This window comes from Geotrypetes seraphini, chromosome 12 (assembly GCF_902459505.1).
Source record: "Geotrypetes seraphini chromosome 12, aGeoSer1.1, whole genome shotgun sequence".
NCBI classification, from domain to species: domain Eukaryota; kingdom Metazoa; phylum Chordata; class Amphibia; order Gymnophiona; family Dermophiidae; genus Geotrypetes; species Geotrypetes seraphini.
The window spans coordinates 107,222,711-107,247,886 of record NC_047095.1 but is presented as its reverse complement, the minus strand read 5'-3'; the positions used below and the strand labels follow the sequence as shown (position 1 = coordinate 107,247,886).

Sequence of the window (25,176 nt, the reverse complement as noted above, 5' to 3'; positions counted from 1 at the left end):
GGCTCTGGGGCGGTGCGGAGTGGAGCCAGCGCGTTACGGAATGCATTCTTTCCACATTGGGGCCTCTACCAGTGCTTTTGCAGCTGGGGTGCCTGCTGCGGTGATTCGACAGCTGGGAAGATGGTCGTCGGAGGCTTATCGCAGTTACATTCATCCATAGGGTTCAGGTCGGGGGTAGATCCAAGAAGGGCGGGGTCAGATTGGTTGGGTGCTCATGGGTAGATGTCAGGAGTGGGTCGGGAAGAAAGTGATTTTCGGGCAGGGGTGTGCATGGCTGGGGGTGTGGGAGTGCTGGGTCACTGCATGGTTGCTCCTTACTAAACTTGTGGTTTGGGTGATGTTGGCTTGACTGCTGAGTTTTGCTTTGCAGATGCAATGCAGCATGTCCTGTCATTCTGGATCATTGGGCACTCCTTCGTACATTGGGCTGGGGAGCGTGCAGTGGTCCGTCCGTGTGGTCATCATTTGGGCCTTCATCAGCGCGGAGTTTACGTCTCTTTGTGGGGACAGAGGGGCATGCATTGGCATCAGTTGCTTCCTCTTCTGGAACATGGCTTTACAAAAGGTAAATCGTGCCAAACGAACCTGATTGAATTTTTTGATTGGGTGACCAGAGAGCTGGATCGAGGACATATGCTAGATGTAATTTACTTGGATTTCAGCAAAGCCTTTGATACAGTTCCTCATAGGAGGCTGTTGAACAAACTTGAAGGGCTGAAGTTAGGACCCAAAGTGGTGAACTGGGTCAGAAACTGGCTGTCGGACAGACACCAGAGGGTGGTGGATAATGGAAGTCGCTCAAAGGAAGGAAAGGTGACTAGTGGAGTCCCTCAGGGTTCGGTGCTGGGGCCAATCCTGTTCACTATGTATGTGAGTGACATTGCTGAAGGGTTAGAAGGAAAAGTGTGCCTTTTTGCAGATGATACCAAGATTTGTAACAGAGTAGACACCAAAGAGGGAGTGGAGAATATGAAAAAGGATCTGCAAAAGTTAGAGGAATGGTCTAATGCCTGGCAACTAAAATTCAATGCAAAGAAATGCAGAGTAATGCATTTGGGGATTAATAATAGGAAGGAACCGTATATGCTGGGAGGAGAGAAGCTGATATGCACGGACGGGGAGAGGGACCTTGGGGTGATAGTGTCCGAAGATCTAAAGGCGAAAAAACAGTGTGACAAGGCAGTGGCTGCTGCCAGAAGGATTCTGGGCTGTATAAAGAGAGGCGTAGTCAGTAGAAGGAAGAAGGTGTTGATGCCCCTGTACAGGTCATTGGTGAGGCCCCACTTGGAGTACTGTGTTCAGTTTTGGAGACCGTATCTGGCGAAAGACGTAAGAAGACTTGAGGCGGTCCAGAGGAGGGCGACGAAAATGATAGGAGGCTTGCGCCAGAAGACGTATGAGGAGAGACTGGAAGCCCTGAATATGTATACCCTAGAGGAAAGGAGAGACAGGGGAGATATGATTCAGACGTTCAAATACTTAAAGGGTATTAACGTAGAACAAAATCTTTTCCAGAGAAAGGAAAATGGTAAAACCAGAGGACATAATTTGAGGTTGAGGGGTGGTAGATTCAGGGGCAATGTTAGGAAATTCTATTTTACGGAGAGGGTGGTGGATGCCTGGAATGCGCTCCCGAGAGAGGTGGTGGAGAGTAAAACTGTGACTGAGTTCAAAGAATTGTGGGATGAACACAGAAGATTTAGAATCAGAAAATAATATTAAAGATTGAACTAGGCCAGTTACTGGGCAGACTTGTACGGTCTGCGTCTATGTATGGCCATTTGGAGGAGGATGGGCAGGGGAGGGCTTCAATGGCTGGGAGGGTGTAGATGGGCTGGAGTAAGTCTTAACAGAGATTTCGGCAGTTGGAACCCAAGCACAGTACCGGGTAAAGCTTTAGATTCTCGTCCAGAAATAGTTAAGAAGAAAAAAAAAAAAATTTAAATTGAATCAGGTTGGGCAGACTGGATGGACTATTCGGGTCTTTATCTGCCATCATCTACTATGTTACTATGTTACTATGTTGTTCTCGTCGCCCGGACCTTTTGTTATTTCACCTTGGGGGTAATGATGTCGATTCATTTAGTGACAAATATTTAATTGATACTGTCATCGGCGATCTGGGGGTGATTCAGGGGTGGTTTCCTGGTGCCCGACTGGTTTGGTCAGATATTATCCCGCGACCGAAATGGTTGGAATCCCACAGGTGGACCAGGGAGCTCGCTAAGGTGAATCACCAGATTGGCCGGTGGGTGGAAACCCGGGTTGGGGTGCAGATTAGACATGATTGGGTTGATGTATCCTGTTCGGGGTTGTTTTACAGGGATCACGTGCATATTTCGGACATTGGGTGGGACCTTTTGTTGGATGATTTTGCCTGCTGTTGTGAGCATGTGATGGCCCCTTAGCCGCAGCTCTGTTCATTGGGGGGGGGGAGCCTGTAACAGGTTACAGGCCTGTGGCGGTATCCCGAACTACTGGCTGCTGGGCTCATCAAGGGATGAGTGGTGGGACGGCTGGGAGCCGTGCCTGGTGGGTCAGATGGGGAAATGCCACCCCTGGGACCCTTGCTTAGACGGCGGGGCAGGGGCCTGTTACAGCTGTGATGGTAGCTCGGGATCTGTGGGTACAATGGTGATACCATTGTGTTAGTGTAATTCAATAATGTTATTTAATGCTGTTTGCAAGATGTTTATTTAAGATGTTAATATGTTATTTAAATATGTTTATTTTCAATAAACAGGGCTCCGGCCAAGGTTTTTACCATACAGGTTTCATTGTCTCCTTGGGTTGGTGGGGGGTATGAGGAGTTGGGGGAAGTCTTGCTTTGGGGAAGCGGGCCGCTCCAGGTTCCGCTGTTAAAGACAGAGTTCAACACATGAGGCTGGATAATACAAGGAAAAATATGCAGACAATTCTACTGTTATATGAATATTTCCTCTAGCTACCACTTTCCACTTTCTTTTATGATCCACAATTCATCAAGTTGCTAGGACTCGAGCATGAGTCAGTGGCACCTAACAATGACTATTACCATGAATATTTAATGATACCATCTGGATAGGGCCACCAAATATTTTTACGTGCTGCCTCTGGAATATCTTGATAGTAATAGTGAGTTCATAGGAAGAATTGGATGGAGAAAATAGTGCATTCCTAGAGGGATGAGTTATCTGGATGGAGATGATATTGAGCTCATGATCCAGTGCTGACTGTACAGGGTTAAGTAATTGACAAGTTATTAGAAGAGTGTATTTGCATTAGCAAGGGAAAGAATGAAGCTGAAAGGACTATAGGCAAGAGATTGAATAAGTCAAGGGAGTTTTGAAGAATGAAGTCTGTAAAGACTGCTCAGTCAGTGTGGTAAATGGTCAAGATACACAATGTCATGATCAAGAAAGAGGAGAAAGACTAACTGCAGATGTTTTTAATGAGTTAAATGAGACACAATATAGTATTAGTAATTGGGATGTCAATAGATCGCTCCATACTTGTGATAGAGAATAACTGAAAAATCTATTCCTATGACTAAAGCTAATATTTTACATCAAGTTCCAAGTTCCAAACTTATTAAAAGTTACTATCCCACACAATGGTTAATCAACCTTGCTGGCAGCTCACAATCTAATATGGGGACAGTGAAGTTAAATTAAAAAATGTTGACACGATAGTGAGGTATATGGGTTGGAACTACAATTATATGAAAGAAAAGAGGGGTAAGGAAAAAACATAACAGAGAGTCACATCGTGTTTGTAAAGAACCCATTCCTGAGGGATGGTAATCTAATATAATAAAACGCTAGGCCGCGCATGCACACTCCCATCGCATGCGTCCGTTTTTCGTGAGCTGTAGCGACCCACAGATAGGAGTGCGCATGCGCTGCTTAGGGTTCCATTTTTCCGTTTGGCCTGCTCCCTGCTGCTCCTTGCCGTATTGTATTTTTTAGTTGAAAGACGCAGCGGTGGCTCCTCTCACGATCCCCGCCTGCGTCGGACTTCCGCAAGGCAAGGCCCAGACCGAAGCTCCCAATTGAACTGCCAGTTGGCCGGCTCCCTTGCCAGAGTTATTTTTTTCAGTTTAAAGGTGCCGCCGCGGTTCCTGTCACCAGCCGCATCTGCTTCACAAAACACTTCTAATGCAGGCGGGGAACGTTAGAGGAGCCGCCGTGGCACCTTTAAACTGTAAAAATAACTCCGGCAAGGGAGTCGGCAAGATCACCACGGCAGCCGCTTCCCCCCCTCCAGCCCTCTCGGGCTACTCTCCAGGAGCAGGCGAGTGAAGCCCAGTACTTCTGGGTAGCTAAGGGGCGGAGCGTGGCGCGTGCCCAGGGTCCAGGTGGAGAAGCCGGTGATGGAGCCGTTCGCACACATTACCGCAGGTTAAAGCGCCCCGGGAAAGGCCTGAAAGCGACAGGGAGCAGCCACCCCCAACACAAACATGCCAGCAGAAATGGAACAGGATTTTCAAGGTCTGCTTGACTTGAAGCATTTATTTCTCGATAACAATGTTCTCAGCTTTTTTGAAGTTCACAAATGTAACTATTGCAGACTGCTTGGTGGTGGGGGGAAGGAAGGGAGGCCTACTGCTGGACAGGAGGAACAGGAAAATGAAAAGATAGAAAGAAAGAAATAAAGTGGGAGGGAGAAAGAAAGATAGAAGGAGAGAGACAGAAAGAAAAAAGATAAACGGGGCAGAGAGAGAGATAGAAAGAAAGAAGGAAGGGAAGAAAGAGACAGGGGGGCAGGAGAAAGACAGACAGACATCTATTCTAGCACCCGTTAATGTAACGGGCTTAAACACTAGTAAGTAAAGAATTCTATTGGTAGGCATCCCTAAAGAGAAATGTTTTAAGTTCAAATCTGAACTTATCTAAAGTTGCTTGTTGGTGGATCACAAGTGAGTCAGAGTTTAGGTCCCTGAACAGCAAAAATCATCTCTCAAATGTGCTCAATGATAAGCTCTTTTTAGGTTGGAATAGTAAGTTGATTCTGACTGATAGATCAAAGAGAATGGGGAGGTGTGTAAGGTGTCTAGAAATGCAAGAAGAATGCAGGTTCAATGAATGTTAGCAGTAATACCTTGTAAGTGATTTAATAGGAAACAGGTAACTAGTGTGCTTTTTTTTTCAAAAGTGGGGTGATGTGTTCAAACTTATTTGCATTATGTATCAAGTGAATGGCTGTGTTTTGTAATAATTATAAAACTGCTCTGTCCTGTAAAATATGACAATATCTGGTAAATTCTGATCATACAAATGGCTATAGACAAAATGAATGATAATGATAATTAGTATTATTACACCTATCACCAAGCATTCAATAAAGATAATATTTGTCCTTTATGTAATGAGGCAGGGCTTCTGTAAGGTTATTTTTTTTTAATAAAAATAACCTATATGTAATATTACATACACAGATCAGAAAGATAAACAACTTTGTAAAGCAGAACTCTATAAGGACCATATGTCCCTTCAGTATTCTTTGTGTTCATGTAGAAATCTGTTTTCCCATAGCAGAAAGGTATAAAAGAGTGGATTTACCAAGACCCGTACAATATCCTTCATCAGAAATAAGTGCAGTTGAAGAGCAAGTATTTTATAGGATAAGTTTATTTTAGATCTTAAAAGATGAGAGGTTACCTTGGTCTGATTTTTTTAATGTTTTTTAGTATCTCATGGAATACTGTTAACTTTAAATGCACTGGAAAAACTGGGTTGTGGTACTGCCAAGATGGGGACATCTTAATTGGAGGTATCATAAATTATAAGAGTTTACAAATATCTGACCCTATATCCTTTAGCCCTTTTCCTAAATTGATTGGAGATATTTCGTAAGTATCTCGGCTCCTATTCAAGACATAATTGTGAATTTCTTTTTTGTTGGTTACAAATGAGAAAAAAAGAGGTATAAGATAACCCCTCGATTAAGATGTGTTTATACAGTTAAAGAGATGTGTAGGTAAAGTAGGTGAATTCCTAACACTTTTCTCCATAGAGTCTATTAATTAGAAAATGTTTAATTTTCTGGATCAAATAAACAAAATTGATATCAGCAGATAAAGACCACTGAGTTCATTTTGCATTTCCATTCATATCTGTTTTTAGTGTATAAACTGAAGATTCTGCTCTTCGGGGCAATGTACTTCATTGATAATCATTAGCCTACTTGACTGAGATTTCAATTTCTTCAATGTAAAATATAACTCTAATTCTACTCTCCACCTCACTCTAGAAGCCCTTCATCCCTCCCATTCCTGCCTCCTCTCCCCCCTCTACTTCTCTGTCTTTACTCAAATTGTACATCACCTTGAACCTATTTAGACATAAAGTGACTCACAAATTGTAGATTAGATTAGATTAGACAATTAGGGGATATATACTTCCCAACTTTCTGAAATTAAGGACATGTATTTGTTTAAGTATGTTTGAATTCTGTGGTATCTTAATTCCTATTGACTCAGGTGTCTATGTGAAGAAAATTAATTTCTAATTTATCTTTTGTGTCTCCTCTTTGCTTCTTAATCTTCTTATTCCTTTAATTTCTAATTTTTCAAGCTATGGAAAATGTTATCTATTTGGTTCTTGTTGAAGCTTGCTACATATTTGAAAGCTGTATCAAATTGTCATTTAAATTTTCTTCTTGAAAGTTCATCTGCTTATTAAAATATTTCATTGTATGTGTTGCACAGACATTGTTAGAAGCATAGTTACATGACATACCCTCTGCTGGAAGTTAAAATATGCTTGTAGAGGGAAGATATTCATTCTCTGCAAAATACAACTGTTGTGACTGCATTCTTGACTACCAATCCCTTTACTATATGTCAATGCATGATCTTTCTCAAATAATAGATCTAATTGAACTTCAACAATCAATTTTCATTGTTATCATTGAAATCTGGTTTTCAATTCAGGAAGATTCAATTTTTTGAAATGTATATCTCGTCTATGAGACCATAACAAATGCCTTCCTTAAATTCCAAAGACTTCTGATTGTTGGTGATATCAATCTCCACCTCGACGACACAAATAACAATGATACATCCGAATTCAACAACTTCCTTACCTCTCTCGGCTTCCCCTCACCCACCCCATCCCAAACCCACGAAAAAGGGCATACTCTAGACTTCACCACCTTCATTGATCTTACCACCTTCAAAACCTCAACCGACGACACTCGCTGGGAACAAGTCCCTTGGTCAGACCACTTCTTAGGGACTACCTGTCTCCCCGTCTTCATGTCACATCTTGACCCCCCACCCCACTCCTCTCATTCCATAACCTACCGCAAAAAAACCTCAAGCAACCTATTCTGGTCCAAATTTCTCAACAAACTCTCCTCCAACCCTAGACCTATAGACCCCGAATCACATTGGCACAACTGGACCATCCTCTCAGAGTCCACCTACCACTCCCTTGCTCCATTAACCACCAAAACCATCTCCTATCCCCGAAAAGCCCCCTGGTATCTACCCCTTCACAGAGAATTGAAACAGAAGTGTCGCGCTTTGGAGCGCAAATGGAAAAAATCCAAATCCCCCTCTGATAGACAGACCTGGAGGGCTAATATTAAATTTTACAATTCAACATTAAAAAAAGCCAGGAAAAACTTCTTTGGAGACAAGATCTCCAGATCCAACAACCAGATCAGTGCGCTGTTCAACATCTGGCGCTCCCTAACTATAAAAAAAGACCCGTCTTTGCTTCCGCCATCTCTATCAGCCGAGGCCCTTGCAAATTTCTTTAATGAAAAGATTACCACCCTAAGATGCTCCTTCCCCCCCTCAGTCTCCTACAATTCCCTGACCTCTACTGTTCCCAACTCTACCTTACCGGTATCCATTCCTGCCGATAGATCCTGGACCACCTTCGAGCTTGTCTCCGAACTGCAAGTCTCCAAACTCTGCCTCAAACTAAAAACTTGCAAGTGCATTTTGGATCCTTTCCCCTCCTACCTATTCGAGAATATCCCTACACAGGCCATCGCTTCCCTTACCGAACTTATAAACTCCGCCCTAACATCAGGCCTTTTCTCCCCTGACATGGGACACATTTCACTGTCCCCTCTACTGAAAAAGGCCGACCTCGATCCCTCCATTCCATCAAATTACCGTCCTATAGCAAATATCCCTCTCCTAACCAAGCTATTAGAATCCATCATATCCACCCAACTCTCATCCTACCTAGAACGATTCTCTATCCTCCTACCCCACCAATTTGGCTTCAGACCCAACTTTAGCACCGAATCCCTCTTGGCCTCACTAATCTCTAAGGTGCAACAACTCCATTCTCGCAACAAATTTGCTGTTCTTCTTCAATTCGACCTCTCCGCAGCCTTCGATGTCGTTCACCACGACATCCTAATCTTCCAACTCTCCGAAATAGGCATAAGCTCCACAGTTCTGGATTGGTTCTCGAAATTCCTACGCTTCCGCTCCTACACCGTTAACACAAACGGTTCCTCATCCCCCGCCTGGAAGCCAAAATGTGGAGTCCCTCAAGGCTCACCCCTCTCCCCTATCCTTTTCAACATCTACATGTCCTCTCTGAAACTCCTTCATTTATCCCCACTAGAAACTCTCTACTCCTACGCCGATGACATCCTCATCCTCCTTGAAACCGACTCGAACCTCTCGAACCTCGCTGAGAACATTTCCACATGTATTACGAACCTCCAATCCTGGGCCCAATCTGTACAAATGAAACTGAATGAGTCCAAAACCAAACTACTTTGGCTCGGCCCAACCTTTGACCATTTACCCACCTCCATCCCTCTATCTTCCGGCCCCACTCTTCAGCTTGAGTTTTCAAGCAAAGTCCTTGGCATCATCCTAGATTCCTCTCTCTCCTTCAACGATCACCTCAACTCCCTAGTAAAAAAATGCTTCTTTAGCCTCCATATGTTGAGGAAAGTAAGATCCTGCTTTCATCATTCTCATTTCGCCATCCTCGTTCAATCCACCATCCTTTCTAGACTGGACTACTGCAACTCCATCTATATAAGCCTAACAAAGAAAAACCTCCATAGACTTCAGCTAATTCAAAACGCCGCGGCCAAGCTTATTTTCGCAAAAGGCAAGTTCGACCACGTTTCCCCACTCCTCTCCAAGCTTCACTGGCTCCCAGTTTACTCCAGAGTCCTCTATAAATGTGCCTGCATAGCCTTCAAGATTCTACACGGCGTCCTTCCTCCTGTTATCCCACTCTTCTGGAACTCCTCAAACCCGCTCTCGACTAGATCCTCCCAAAAACTGAAACTATCTTTCCCTTCTATAAAAGGTATATCCCGCGCAGGAAAACTTGGAACATCCCTCCCCTTTAGAACCACAGAACTCTGGAACAACCTTTCATCCCCGCTCAGAAATTCTAGCTCCTTCCAATCCTTCCGCAAACACTTGAAAACTTGGCTCTTTTCAAAAACCTAATCACCTCCCGTGCTCTAGTATCTTGTCCCCCTCTATCTCCTCAGTCCCTCTCCTATATCCCTTCCTTGTAGTTCCTTTCCTCTCAACCTCTGTAAACCGTGCCGAGCTCTGCGCACGCGGAGATGGTGCGGTATACAAACCTAAGGTTTAGTTTAGTTTAGTTTATATCCCATGGATTACATTTTTTTCCTAGGTTAGATGTGGAGGTTTGGCAATATATACAGTGTGTGTGTGTATAGCTATCTATCTATCTATCTATCTATCTATCTATCTATCTATCTATATACATATATACACACACACACAGTATTTATTTATTTAAGCATTTAGGATCAGTAAATAGTAATGGCTTAGACGTAATGATTTGTGAGGCTACTGATGACACTTTGGAAGGCAATTATAATTGGTTCATATTATTTTGTTCACCTAAAATGTGATCTGAAACCAAGGGGACCTTCTATGTCAAAATATTATCTTATTGGGGATATAAGTTTACATCTTGAAGATTGCTTCAATCAAAATATGCAAGATTTTTTGGATTACATGGGTCTTAGAATTAAGTTGCCCTGAGTTTTCTTGTTCTCATAAAAAAGGATATCACCTAGACTTATAGGGGTGAGGAGCAGACTAGTGGTAGAACTGCTGCCTTAACACCCGGAGGTTGTGGGATGAAGCCGATGATCTCGATGACAAGCTTTATTCAAATTCTTCACAAACAGTCTTTACGTCAAATGTGTAGTAAAGCGTCTAAGGTAATGTCCAAAATGATAAACAAAAATGATGAGTGGTAGGGACCCGGTTGCAAAAGATCTTCTTGGGTTCGATATATAGTGAACCACAGAAACTATAGTGCTATAAAGCAGTCAAATTCCTCTGTACAAAAGGAAGAATGGTGCTGGCATCAAGATCATCTCCAGAGCTTTGGTCCTTTATGTTGGCACTCTCCTTGTTCTTCTATGGAACTTTGTTGGTGATTTGTTTGTTTTGTTGTGGGATGAAGCCCAATGCTGCTTCTTGTGACCCTGGGCAAACCACTTAATCATCTTGCCCACTGCTTTGAATGTGTAACCACAAAAATATTTACAAGCCTCTTCCCCTTTTTCCTTATTGGCATGTTCAGGTTGTACAGATGAGAATAGTGTTAAGGGTATCTCATTGAATCCATTAGTCTGGTTTTATCATTTTATTTTAGAGTTTGCCAACAACTGGAAAGAAAAGGAAAAAAAGACCACTGAATACTTCACATATGATTACAAGAGATAAAACTGCATAATCAGAATTATAGTCTGTGATAGAAGGCTGGATTTGGATCATTTTGATGATATTGTTTTATTGAGAAATGGAATGTTTTATCTGAAGAAGCAGTAGATGTTAAAGCATCTAAAAAGGAGAGCTGGGTTAGGTAACATAAATGAAGTTTGAAGTTTATTAGGATTTTATATACCGCCTATCAAGGTTATCTAAGCGGTTTTTACAATCAGGTACTCAAGCATTTTTCCCTCACTGTCCCGGTAGGCTCACAATCTATCTAACGTACCTGGGGCTATGGAGGATTAAGTGACTTGCCCAGGGTCACAAGGAGCAGTGCGGGGTTTGAACCCACAACCCCAGGGTGCTGAGGCTGTAGATGCAACCACTGCACCACACACTCCTCCATGATCCATGATTTGATGCTGAATTAAAGATATAAAAATTGCACTGGTGATGTTTAGAAAGGAAAACAAGCAAAAGATTGACCCTTAATCCCACTAAAATGCAAATCCAGCAAAAATGAAAACTCTGTTTAGATGATGATGTTCAAGATGCAGGCTTTATTTAAAAACTATTTTTTTAGCCCGGTACATTAACGGTTTTAGAATAGATGTGTAGACTTAAACATTTTTTTCTTTCTTTCTTTCTTTCTGTCTATTTTTTCTTTCTGTCTCTCTCCCCCTGTCTGTCTTCCCTTCTCCCTTGCTTTTACCTCCCCCTGTCCAGCAGTACCCCTTCCCTGCTCCCCCTGTCCAACAGTAGCCCTTCTCCCTTCCTTTTACTGCCCCCATGTCCAGCAGCACCCCTTCCCTGCTCCCCTTGTCCAGCAGTAGACCTTCTCCCTTACTTTTACCTCCCCCTGTCCAGTAGTACCCCTTCCCCTTTACCTGCTTCCTGTCCAGTATTCGCTAGGCCGGGCAGCCTTGGGGCTTTTGCTAGGCTGGCCCACCTCACATTATCAAAGTGGGCCGGCCTAGCAAATGCCCTGTAGCTGCTGCCACTGCTAGTCTGGAGATGAGAAGAAGAGGCATCGTCAGAAGTCAGCCAACATCGGAGATTGGGCCAGGAACATTGCTGGGGAAACCACCGCATGCGTCACAAACTGCTACAGGCTCCTACTGTGCATGCGGGGGCACATAGCCATGGATCATGGATCACGGCCACACGGAGATTGAAGTGTGCATGTGCTCTAAGGGTTTTATTATAGTGGATATTCAAATTCATAATCCACATAAAATATATCTAGGACTCAAACCATTGGGAAATATTGACCCAACACGGTCTGTCTTTCGACAATGTTATTTTCCTCAGGGATCCCTAAAAGTCCTGTTATAAAAGCACATGGATTAAAAACTGAAAACAATAGTGAATTGTATGATTCACTTTTATTTGTATTTTTATTGTGAAGAGAGATTAAAATCATTTTTCAGAACATCCACAATCTCCCGGAGTAAAATAAATAGCTTAACCATTAAACAAAGATATATAACTTAAGAAATCTCAAAGGCAGGTGTTAGGATTGATTCAAGAATCAAGTGATTCTACTCCTGTTGTCAGACATTGGATGGAATTTAAATCAAATCATGATGAAGACGACCTATCCCTGCTTAAGCAATATAGTGCTGTTTTGGTTTTTCCTGGCAGTTCTGGGTGGCTGCATTTGGGTGGTGGGGTATGAGGAATTGGAAGTTTGCTGCTGTCCCTTGTTTTCCATACCTGCTTGCCCAGCCTTGGTGGGTATGTGTCAGGGCTGGGTGGAGCCTTGTTGTGGTTAGGTCTTTCAATGCTTGGGAGATAAAGCATCTTTCTTTGCTGGTTTTAGTTACTAGTTCAGGTAGGGTGATTGTGATGGCAGTGCTTCGGGTAGCTTCAGTGTTGGTTGGGCCTTCCTTGATGGATTTTAGTGATACCACTGCTGCTAATCTTTTCTTCAGGAGAGGCAGGTGGCACCTTTGGGAGTATGTGGTATGGTGGGGTGGAGGACTGCTGATGTGGGGCTGGTACATGGCTCATTGATGCAGCTGTTTTCGGTGCCACTGCTGCTGCTGGGTTTTAGTTTTAGCATGAGAAATACTTTTAAAACCAATAGAAGGAAATTTTTTTCACTCAGAGAATAGCTAAGCTCTAGAACACATTGCCAGAGGTTGTGGTAAGATCGGATAGTGTAGCTGGTTTTAAGAAAGGTTTGGATAAGTTCCTGGAGGAAAAGTCCATAGTCTGTTATTGAGAAAGACATAGGGGAAGCCTCTGCTTGCCCTGGATCAGTAGCATGGAATGTTGCTACTCTTTGGGTTTTGGCCAGGTACTAGGGACCTGGATTGGCCAGTGTGAGAATGGGCTACTGGGCTTGATGGACCATTGATCTGACCCAGTATGGCTGTTCTTATGCTCTTATGTGTGCCAAGTATAGGACAATGAAGCTATTATAACATCACTGATGAGGTTGGCTCTGAGGCACTGAGGAATGAGGCATTATGACATCACAATCTCAGTTCTGGAATGTTGCTCTCATTGGGGATCCTGAATCTTGCTATTCTTTGAGATGCTGGAATGTTGCTACTCCTTGGGTTTTGGCCAGGTACTAGTGACCTGGATTGGCCACCGTGAGACTGGGCTACTGGGTTACTGGGTTACTCTTATGTTCTTATATTCTTCTGCTGTGAGGTGCAAGGGGTAGCTTGATTGTGGTTGTAATCATTCCACTTTGGCACACAGTTTTAGCTGAGCAAGGTTAGGAGGAATTTTACAGTTCTCTGCTGTGATACTCATGCGCTGGGTGGGGTGTTATTTTGGAGGATGGGAGTTGATGGAAGTGCCTAGATTGTGAACTGTGTTATTTGGGTTTGATTTAGTTGTACTGATTTTGTGGTGGCTGGGCTGTTGGCTTCTTTGGGTTATAGTTTGGGGAAGGTTTGGGGGTTTGTTGTTTTTGGGGTGATTTGAGTTTTGTGATTTTTCCAGTTAAGAGTGTGTAGTGAGGCAGGGGAGTAGAATAACTGGTAGTAGGAATGGCAAGGTATGGGAGGTAGCTAGAGGTCAGGCCAAGTGAGATCAGGGTCTCGAGCAGCTAAGAGTGCTGCTAACTGATCAGTGGTGCGATAACCCAGACAATCAGCTCAGAAGGAGTATTCTTGTTGTTCATCTTTGGTGCCTATGGAGGTGCAGACTGTTCCGGAAGCCTTGGCTGATAGTTCCAGTGGTGCAGGGCCCAGTGAGCCTGCTGGTGAGTTGCTTTCTGATTTGGTAGCTGTTTTAGGATCTATGTTGAGTGATGGTGATGGGGTGTGTGCTGGGCTGGGTAGTCATAAGAAGTACAATAGCACGCTGATATCCCAAAAAAAGATGGTACGTGAGATCAGATGGAAACACTCCAAAATTACAAAATGTATGCAGCAGCAGCAGATTTGACCCCCTTGACAAAGCCAGACTATCTGGCAAGTCAGGTCCTGTTGGGCCTGCATCATTTAAGATAAGTGAATGTAAATGTAAATGGGATATTTTTCCTACTATGACAAATTTTAAAGAGGATTGAATAAAGGCATTTTAGAAAAATAAATCAGTAAAAAGGAGGGGGAGGTTTTTCAGGATCAATGAATGAAATGTGGAATCTTGTCAGACTTGGCTGAGGTTCATTCCTAACCACCAAGCAGGTTTTTGAGATCCTTTTCCTCCCCCACCCATACCTTTTACATTAAATAATGGGATTGCTTTGTCATTTTGGTTGAAAGAAGTCTCTCTCTTCTAGTTTGAGAGACAAAAAGTTATTTTTTAACTGCTTACAGCATGTAGTGAAGAAGCTGCATTCTGAAAAGCAGCTGTGTTGTAGGTCGGGTGGAGATCCTTTTCGTGTATGAGAATCTTCAGACTCCTGGGATTCATATGACCCTTCCTCTTCCTATTTGTCTGAGGCTGGGCTGATGGGTCAGTTACCATCAGTTCCATTGGGTGCATTGGCTCAGATGTCTGGGGTTATACCTACTGGGATGAATTCTATATAGGATGCCCGGTCTCAGCAGCCACATAAGTGACTTTTGATAATTGCACAAAGGCATCCTATACAGTATCACAAACCACCCCAATTATCTAACTAGAGTCCATGTCACAGTTGCTGGTAAGAGAATCACATTGCTGCTGAGCCTTTCATGACAAGGGAATCTTCCTGCTATGATCAGTTTAGTGGCAGGGAACCTGATCCCCACAAAGTTAGCCAGCAGGAGGAATTACCACTCCCTCCTGTCAATACCCCTAAACCTCTAACAGTCCTAAGCAGGAGGAGTGCACAATTCCTCCTGCCACAAAGTTGAACCCTCCTGACACAGTCCAAAGCAGGAGGGATACCCACTCTCTCATGCTGCCCACTCCCTCCTCTCACTGGCCCATTATCCCCCCAAATCCCCCATAAAAATCCCTGACTCTACCCCACACTCTCTGACTCTACCCCTGACACTCCATGACACCCCAAGATCCACTGACACTCCCTGACTCTATCCTAACACCCCCAAGATCCCTCTGAATGCCTCCCATACATTTATCTGATGGCCAGTAAGAAGTATGCCCACTCCCTCTTGCTGGCAGGTCCACTACTGCAAAATGGTGGGCCTTCCCCTTCCTGGTGCATCATGGGATGCACTGGGTATGGCCTAAGTATCTGATTGGCCAGATACCTAAAACCACATCTATTTGAAATTTAGACCAACATTTTGCTGGCCTACATTTCAGGCATTTCCCTAGGCTTACAAAAACACCTACGGTGTAGGCAGCCTGTTTCAGGTGTTTTAATATAAATGTGCATCCCGATTGTCTGGTTAAACAATGGTAGGATGCCTACTGCCATCTACAATTGGGATGCCATTTATAGAATTTGCCCCATTGTATCTAGACAAGGAAATACTCTTTGTGCTATTGCTCAGTTGGATTATATTATATCATCATATGGAAGTTGTTAGAGAGAAGCTGATAAAGGAGTTATGGTTTGGTTGTATCATCAAAAGAGCCACAATGTATGAACAAGCTACTTATCCCTTATACGTCTTGTCATTCACTTTGGTCTATCGACCAACATTTGCTGTCTGTCCCGTCATTGAAGATAATAAGTACACAACATCAAAACATCTTCTCTGTTGTTGAGCCCCAACATTGGAATGCCTTGCCATTGAACTTAGAAAAAATAATCTTGGCCGATTCAAGTGCAACTTGAAGTGTTTGTTTTTTTTATATTTAAGGACACCTATAATCACCTACAACTCATTACTGACAGATACTTCATATCTCCTCATCAAATCCCCTTCTAATTGTTCTCCCGTTAAATGTTACATTTTCTTTAAAGATTGCACTTTCACCCATGTTTCCTCTTGTTCAAGTTAGTCAGTGTTTTTTTTGTATTTATTGTATTTAAATTTGTAATGGTACCCAATTTTAATTGAATTATACCTCACTTAGGAAACCGGATAAGTGATTGTATCAAATAAGAACATAAGAAATGCCTTTACTGGATCAGACCCTAGGTCCATCTAGACCGGCGACCCGCATACGCGGAGGCCAAGCTAGGTGTTCCCTGATGAAGGCCTTGTTAACCCGTATCCCTCAATGTGATTTGCAAGAAGGTGTGAATCCAATTTACCTTTGAATCCCAGAATGGTGGTCTCCATCACAACCTCCTCCGGGAGAGCATTCCAAGCATCCACCACTCGCTGAGTGAAACAAAACTTCCTGACATTTGTCCTGGGTCTGATGCCCCTCAGTTTCAGTCCATGACATCTTGTCCGTGTCACATTTGACAATGTGAATAACGATGTTTCTTGCTCTATTTTGTCAAAACCTTATAGTATTTTAAAAGTCTCTATCATATCCCCTCGCAGTCTTCTCTTTTCGAGGGTGAACAAACCCAGTTTTCCGAGTCGTTCCTTGTAGCTCAGATTCTCCATACCTTTTACTAATTTCGTGACCCTCCTCTGTACCCTCTCCAGTAGGGTTATATCCTTCTTTAGATAGGGAGACCAGTGTTGGATACAGTATTCCAAGTGTGGTCTGACCATTGCTCGGTAAAGCAGCATTATGATGTCCACCGATCTGCTCGTGATCCCCTTTTTTATCATGCCCAACATCCTGTTTGCTTTCTTTGCCGCCGCTGCGCATTGAGCCGACGGCTTCAGGGTCCTGTCTATCAGTACCCCCAGGTCTCTTTCTTGTTCGCTCTTGCCCAAAGTTACACCTAACATTTTATATTCATGCTCCTTGTTTTTCCTGCCCAGGTGCATTACTTTGAATTTTTCTATATTAAACTTCATCTGCAACATTTCTGCCCATTTCTCCAGCTGGTTCAAATCCTTCTGCAGTTCTTCGCTGTCCTTCTGTGTCCCAACTGCCCGACCTAGTTTTGTGTCATCTGCAAACTTGATAATATTGCTTGTTGTTCCCTCTTCCAGGTCATTTATGAAGATATTGAACAAGATGGGCCCGAGAACCGAGTCCTGGGGCACACCGCTTGTCACCATCTCCCAGTCCGAGAACTTCCCATTTACGCTGACTCTCTGCAATCTGTTCTCCAGCCATTTGCCTATCCATCTTAGTATGTTCCCTTCTATTCCATGGCTTTGTAGTTTCCTCAGAAGCCTTGCGTGCGGAACCTTGTTGAACGCTTTCTGGAAGTCCAAGTATATATATCCACCGGGTCTCCGCTATCGATTTGTTTGTTCACCTTCTTAAGAAACTGAAGTAAATTTGTCAAACATGACTTCCCCTTCCTGAAGCCGTGTTGACTGGCTCTCATCAGGTCGTTATTTTACAGGTGCTGTACTATGCTGTTCTTGATTAGTGCTTCAACCATTTTCCTAGGAACCGACGTAAGACTCACAGGTCTATAGTTGCCTGGTTCTCTCCTCGATCCTTTTTTGAAGATTGGGATGACATTTGCTATCTTCCAATCGTCTGGTATGTGCCCGGTTCTAATTGACATGTTAGCTAGGGTTTGCAATAGTTCTCCAATTTTGACCTTAAGCTCCTTTAGCACTCTTGGGTGAATTCCATCTGGCCCAGGAGATTTGTCACTTATTAGCTTGTCAATTTGGTAGTATATTTGGTCCAAATCCACGTTCACTGTGGTGAGGCATTCCTCTATTTCTCCCTTGAATACTCCTACTGTTTCGGGCATTGTTGAAGTGTCCTCATTGGTAAAGACAGAGGCAAAGAATGAATTTAGCCTATCTGCAATCTGTTTGTCTTTCTTGATGCACCCTTTTCTTCCTTGGTCGTCGAGAGGGCCTACTGCCTCTCTTGCTGGTTTTTTCCCTTTTATATATCTAAAAAAGGGCTTGAAACTTTTGGCTTCTCATGCTATTTTTTCCTCGTAGACCTTTTTGGCGTCTCTTACCGCCTTGTGACACTTTTTCTGGTCGACCTTGTGACAGTTCCAGGCCTCTGTTGTTTTTTCACGTTTCATTTCTTGAACGAGTTCCTCTTTTCCCTCACTGCATCCTTCACCTCTGTAGATAGCCAAGCTGGTTCTCCATTGTTTTTGTTTCTCCTTCCTTTGGATATCTGATGACCCGTTTAGTAATTTCGAGTTTACACCCAGCGGTGTCTACTGCGAGCTGTCAAAGCTTAAGGTTAACAAGGCAATGTGGCCTGACAACCTACACCCCAGGGTGCTCAGGGATTTGTGTGATGTTTTGGTGGAACCGCTATCTGCGCTTTTCAATCTCTCCCTTAGTACGGGTAACGTCCCGTTGGACTGGAAGACGGCTAACGTCATTCCACTCCACAAGAAAGGCTCCAAGATGCAGACAGCAAACTACAGACCGGTGAGTCTCACATCAATAGTGTGCAAACTAATGGAAACTCTAATCAAACGCCAATTGGATAAGATCCTGGATGAGGAGAATCTACAGGATCCCCGACAACATGGATTTACTAAGGGGAGATCCTGCCAATCCAACCTGATCAGCTTCTTTGATTGGGTGACGAGGAAGCTGGATGTTGGGGAGTCCCTGGACATCGTGTACCTGGACTTCAGTAAAGCATTCAATAGCGTACCACACCGCAGGTTGCTGAGCAAGATGAGTTCTATAGTATTGGGCGACACATTGACAAAATGGGTTGGGAACTGGCTTGGAGGTAGGCTTCAGAGGGTAGTGGTGAACGGCACCCCCCTCTGAAATGACGGAGGTAATCAGTGGAGTGCCGCAGGGCTCGGTCCTGGGCCCGATCCTATTCAACATCTTTATAAGAGACTTGGCAGAAGGGCTGCGAGGTAAAATAACATTATTCGCTGATGACGCCAAACTAAGCAATGTAGTGGGCAAAAGCACAACAGACATAAATTCAATGTCCGACAACATGATGCACAGCCTACTCCTACTGGAGCGCTGGTCTAGGTCCTGGCAACTCAGCTTCAATGCCAAAAAATGCAAAGTCATGCACCTGGGCAGCCAAAATCCATGCAAGACTTATACCCTTAATGGCGAGATCCTAACAAGAACTGAAGCAGAACGAGACTTAGGGGTGATCGTCAGTGAGAACATGAAGACAGCCAATCAAGTGGAGCAAGCTTCATCCAAGGCAAGGCAAATCATAGGTTGCATACGCAGGAGTTTCGTCAGCCGTAAGCCTGAAGTCATTATGCCATTGTCTATATCCATGGTGAGGCCCCACCTGGAATACTGTGTGCAATTCTGGAGGCCGCATTACCGTAAGGATGTGCTGAGACTGGAGTCGGTCCAGAGAATGGCCACCCGGATGGTCTCAGGACTCAAGGATCTCCCTTACAAGGAACGGCTGGATAAGTTGCAGCTGTACTCACTCGAGGAACGCAGAGAGAGGGGTGACATGATCGAGACATTCAAGTATCTCACGGGCCACATCAAAGTGGAAGAAGATATCTTCTTTTTCAAGGGTCCCGCGGCAACAAGAGGGCATCTGTGGAAAATCAGGGGTGGGAAACTGCACGGGGACACCAGGAAATTCTTTTTCACTGAAAGGGTGGTTGATCGCTGGAATAGTCTTCCACTTCAGGTTATTGAGGCCAGCAGCGTGCCTGATTTTAAGGCCAAATGGGATAGACACGTGGGATCTATTCACAGAGAAAGGTAGGGGAGGGTCATTGGGTTGGGCAGACTAGATGGGCCGTGGCCCTTATCTGCTGTCTATGTCTATGTTTCTATGTTTCTAATGTAGAAATTCTGCGCTTCGGAATCTCTATATTCCGCAGATATCCAAAAGCAGGAGAAACAAAAACAATGGAGAACCAACTTGGCTATCTAATAAAAACTTGAGAACTTGTAAATAGGTTAATAGAGTGTTGAATTTTTAATTGGCTGCTTAGTTTTCATGTTTTTGCAAGTGTGTTGAGAGGGGCCTATCCATTATTATATTCTGGGTTGATGTGTCATTCTGATTTTATTACACTGGCTGCCAGTAGAAGCACGAGTAATATTTAAGTTTTCTTGTATTTGTTTTAAATTGGTCTGGGTAATGACCCCTAACTACCTCATTTCATGTTTTTTAAACCCTATCAGGATAACCAGAAACTGCAATTTATTTACCTACCCCAGGATCATTGACTGTAAATACAAATCATTTTTGGATAGGATGCTAGCATTCCAAGCAAATAAACAACAATCCTGGTTTGGCAATTATATCAATGGAACCATGCAATCGAAAAGGGATTAAGACTGCACTATTTGATAAATTCATTTCTTAACTGAAGTCTCAATACTTTCAATCTGCCTGTACTTTAAATAACATGCTGTACATCTTTTCTCAATACTTTGTACTTCGCTGATTGACCAGTTTATCTTCTGTGTGAACCGCCCAAAAGTCATTTGATTGTTAGTGGTATAGAAGACTAAAGTTATTATTATTATTATTATTATATGGTGGGTGGTCCTGACTTAATTATGATGAACAATTCCATAAGAGTTTGGTGCAGGATAAGTCCGAGGTTAGCGGTGTGCATGATGTGGATTTATGATTGGCCAAAATGACTCTGCTAAGGGGATGGTCCTTTTGATATTTGGCCCCCCTGTGGGAGTTTTGGCAGTTGGGAGGTCATCAAATATGGTGCAGCTAGGAAAGGGGATGTGGCCTTGGATTTTGTCTGGGCTTTGCATTCCTGCAGGTGTCTCCAGAGGTGTATCGGTTAGAAACTTCTGTTTCCAATTTAATGCAGGATGATGCTCTCAGCTGGCATGTTGATTCCAGCATTGCTGTAGCAAGTGCTTCAGAAGTCACTCTGCATTCCATTGCAGGCAGCTCAGGTGTGGTGGTGGGGGTTCAGTAAAGCATTGTCTCCAATAAAGGGGGGGGGGGGGCTGCTGAACTGGTTAAGCCATTATTCCAATCAGGGTGATGCCTATTTATTTTGGATTGGTGTTTTCTGAAGGTTTTCTAATTCCTTATGAGGGTCCTCCTTTGTTGCATGCTGACCACAATTCTTCATCCATCTCTCATCATATGGAAGCTGTTAAAGAGGAGCTGATAAAGGAGTTATGGTCTGGTTGCATAAAGGGAACATTTTCTTACTCTCCATTGAAAGATTTTGTAATCTTCCCATTAGGGGTTTTTCATTTATTTAATAATATATCATATCCAGAGAGCAACAGTGTGAATTGATTTATTGATCCAGTTTATTGTTCTGTAAAATATGCCTCTATAGACAATGCAGTGGTTTTATTGCTTGGGAGATGGGACCATAATGGGGAAGACAAATATTGAGGCTGCATTTCATATGTTGCTTGTCCACCCCCATGTTTTTCATTTGCTTGGTTTTCACTTTGAAGAGGAATTTAATCTGATAAATGTATGCCAATAGGTTGTTCAATTTCTTATGCTTATTTTAAAGTTTTTGCTACTTTCATCCATTGGGTGGTACAGGAGGTTAGTAGAATAGGGTTCACAGTGCATTATTTGGATTTTTTTCCTTTGGGGGGATTGGTAGCACAGAACAATATACAGTATGTCTTTGATGCAGGCCTTTCTGAGTAGCTGAGTAGTTTGGTATACCGTTGGTGGGAGACAAAACTGAGGGTCTGACTACTTAATTGGTGTTTTGGGGGGCTGAGCTAGATTTGCAGCTCATGCAGTCATAGAAGCCTGTAGAGAAGGTGTCAGCTTTGAAGGAGTCCATTCATTGTGCCTGTCAGAAGAAGAAATTAAGGGGTCCTTTTACTAAGGTGTGCTAACTGATTTAGTGCACGCTAAATGATTTAGCGCATGTTAAATGCTAATGCGTCCAACGAATATAATGGGTGCGTTAGCATTTAGCGCATGCTAAATTGGTTAGCACACACTAAATCAGTTTGCATGCACTAAATCAGTTAGCGTGCCTTAGTAAAAGAGGGGGTAAGTTTACATGATATTCAGGGGTCCTTTTACAAAGACATGCTAACCATCTTAGCGTGCGCTAACCAATTTAGTGCATGCTAAATGCTAACGTGTCCATAGACTAAAGAGACCATGTCTCCCCACTCCTGTCCAATCTTCAGTGATTTCCAGAATCCATTTCAAATGCTCCTGCCTGGCTTTTAAGATCATTCACGGCATCCTTCCTCCCCTAATCCCACTATCCTTTAATTCCTCAAGTCCTGACTCCACCAGACCCGCCCAAAAATATAAACTATCCTTCCCCTCTCTACGTGGTATTCTCTATGCAGTTAAACTAGGAAAATCTCTTCTCTTCAAAATCACAGGTCTCTGGAATGACCTTACTATCCTGTTGCGGAACCTGGGCTCTCTCCAACTATTCCGCAAGCAACTGAAAACTTGGCTCTTCTCTAACATGTAATTCTATTTTCCCCTTACTCTTCCATTCTATATATAAGCTCATGTAAACCTTTTCCTTTCTCTTCTTATATTTTAAGTTCTTATAAGCTCCACTTCTGTGGAGAGGATGCGGTATATAAACTTAAGGTTTAGTTTAGTTTAGTTTAGTTCTGGGACTGGTCTCAGTGTGGCTTCACTCTTCAAGGCTGTTATGTTTGTTCCCCTTATGAGCCAAAACATTGTTGAAACAAGGTGGTTTGTTGCGAAGTTTTGAGAAGACTTGTCAGCGTTGGAACTCAAGTCGTCTTTTGTCAGCTAAGTCTTTGAATGTACTTTCAGGTGACTTCGCCCTTTTCTAAACCTGAGCTGTTCTGTGAGGGAGGTTTTTTTTGCCAGTGAAAGTATTGAAAGCAGTTTTGATTTGTACCTTTTGGTTCTATACTGCTACATTAGTCTGAGGCTTTTTTCTCCCTCTTTTTGGGTGCATGCTGGGTTTGAATAGGGGGTACCTCAGTGCCATGATCCCACAACATTTTTGAATTATTATATGAACATATTATATGTTGTGTGTCCTCGAATAATTTGTTAACACATCTATATATATTAAATCTTATGTATGTTCCAGCATAATTCTGAAACACATAGAGCGATTTCAACCAAATTTGGTATACATATCACTTACTATCTGGGGAAAAATACTGTGCGGGTTGGAAGGGGGTTACATGTATTTTATATAGATTTATATAGATTGTATGAAGATTGTATGAAGATTGGGGAATGATGTCACAAGGAGGTGGGCTGTCATTGCTGTAACAATGCCTTCAAGGAAATGTAAGGCAGTTGGCAAAAAAAATAAAACACTTGCATACATAAGAAAATCCCTAGGAGAGGAATACAAAACTTATGACACTGCGCAACAGAGCTTCTACATCTAGAGCTTCAGAAACTCTCCAGCAGCATGAGACCTGACTGCAGGATATGAAAGACAGAGCTGCTACATCTTGAGCTTCAGATATAGTACAGCAGCATGAGGCCAATTTTATTCCTTTTCCAGTCTAATAGAAGATTAGAATAAATAATAATAATAACTTTATTTTTCAATAACGCCATAATCTTGCGACTTCTAGGCGGTTCACAGTGAAGAGAGCTGTACAATCAGCGAATTACAGCGTACAAATAGTGAAGATGTCACTGAGCAGTCAGTGATTGTAGAGTACACAATAGCAAGAAAAAGACATCGATGGGTTACAGTATAATCTTAACATGTTACATTAAAGGGGCTGGAAAGCCAATAAATTACAGAATACAATTGGTGAAGAAGACACTGAACAGTCATTGAAAACAGAAAACCGTTAGACAAAGATATGTAGTATCAGCATGAAGAGTGAGAGTTTTTTTTAAAAAAGAAAGGGGGGCATTTTTTGACTAGGAATTAAATCTATTGAACAGAGCGGTCTTGATTTCTTTCCAAAAGGCGCCGTAGGTTAACCTGGCTCTGTCCATGAAGTTGCCTAGCCAGGTTTGCTGTCTACCAGCTTGAAATTTGAAAGTTCTATCTAGAAAGGTTCTATATTTACAACCAGGCAAGAGCTTCAAAGACTGGGACAAATAATCGGGATAAATAAATACCTGGGCAATGCCGGGCAATCTGCTAATATTTTATAATTTAAAAAAAGCTATTTGTTTGACAGATCCTTTTGTAGTATTCAGGGGGAAATAAACATGTCTTAAGCTGGCTATCTCAGCGATAGCAAAAAGGGTGTGAGTAAAATCCAAAATAATAACAAAATGAACACTTTAATGTCATTACAGATCTATGCTAGCAAACTACTATGACTTCCTAGCTTTTGTGTCTTCAGTGGAGGAAATCAACAACAGCTCAGAGATCTTACCCAACCTCACTCTGGGATTTCACATTTATGACTCTTACAACAATCCCTTATTTATAATGAATTCTGCCATAAAAATATTTTCAGGAACGACTGCCAACCTTAACTACAAATGCAAAACCTCTGGTACCCTTGCTGCTTTAATTGAAGGTCTTTTGGCTGATGATTCAATTCAGATATCTGATATATTCAGGATATACCACTACCCACAGGTAAGGAGCTGAATGCATTGCCACCCACTGTATTCCAATGAGCTGCTTGGCATTCAGGTCCATCTCTCTATATAAAGTCAGATGTATCTGTGTGTGTATGTGTGTATGTATGTTTCAGCATTACTCTGAAATGCATGGAGAGAATTCAACCAAACTTCGAGAGAATTCAACCAAACCAAACATATCACTTACTATCTGGGGAAAAAAATACTGTGGGGGTGGGAAGGGAGTGACATGTAACAATGCTGTAACAATGCCTCCAAGGAAACATAAGACAATTGGCCAAGTGCAATCAAAGTCTAAAACTTGGTATACATATGATTTACTATCTGAGAAAATGTCTCCAAGGAACAATGCTGTAACAATGCCTCCAAAGAAATGTTAGGCAATTGGCAAAGTGCAATAAAAGGCTAAAAAATGAAACAATAGTGTAGACAAGAATCTCCCAAGGACAGGAATACAAGACTTGAGATGCAGCGCGAGAGAGCTGCTACATATAGAGCTTCAGAAACTGGGATAAATAGCCAGGATAAATACAAACCCGGGCAATAAATAAATATCCAGGCAATAAATACCCGGGATAATACCCGTGAAAAATAAATACCCGGGCAATGCCGAGTAGTCTGCTAGTATTCTATAAATG

The 25,176-nt window shown here is 42.7% G+C and overlaps 1 protein-coding gene across 1 annotated transcript in view; it reads left to right on the top strand.

The window, feature by feature from the left end:
• Positions 1-25,176, top strand: part of LOC117346257 (G-protein coupled receptor family C group 6 member A-like) — an 82,791-nt gene that overhangs the window by 6,927 nt on the left and 50,688 nt on the right. Inside the window, exons 3-4 of the mRNA XM_033915659.1 lie at positions 20,790-20,947; positions 24,245-24,533. Of these exons, the coding sequence (XP_033771550.1) occupies positions 20,790-20,947; positions 24,245-24,533 (447 nt within the window). The remainder of the gene's footprint in view (positions 1-20,789; positions 20,948-24,244; positions 24,534-25,176) is intronic.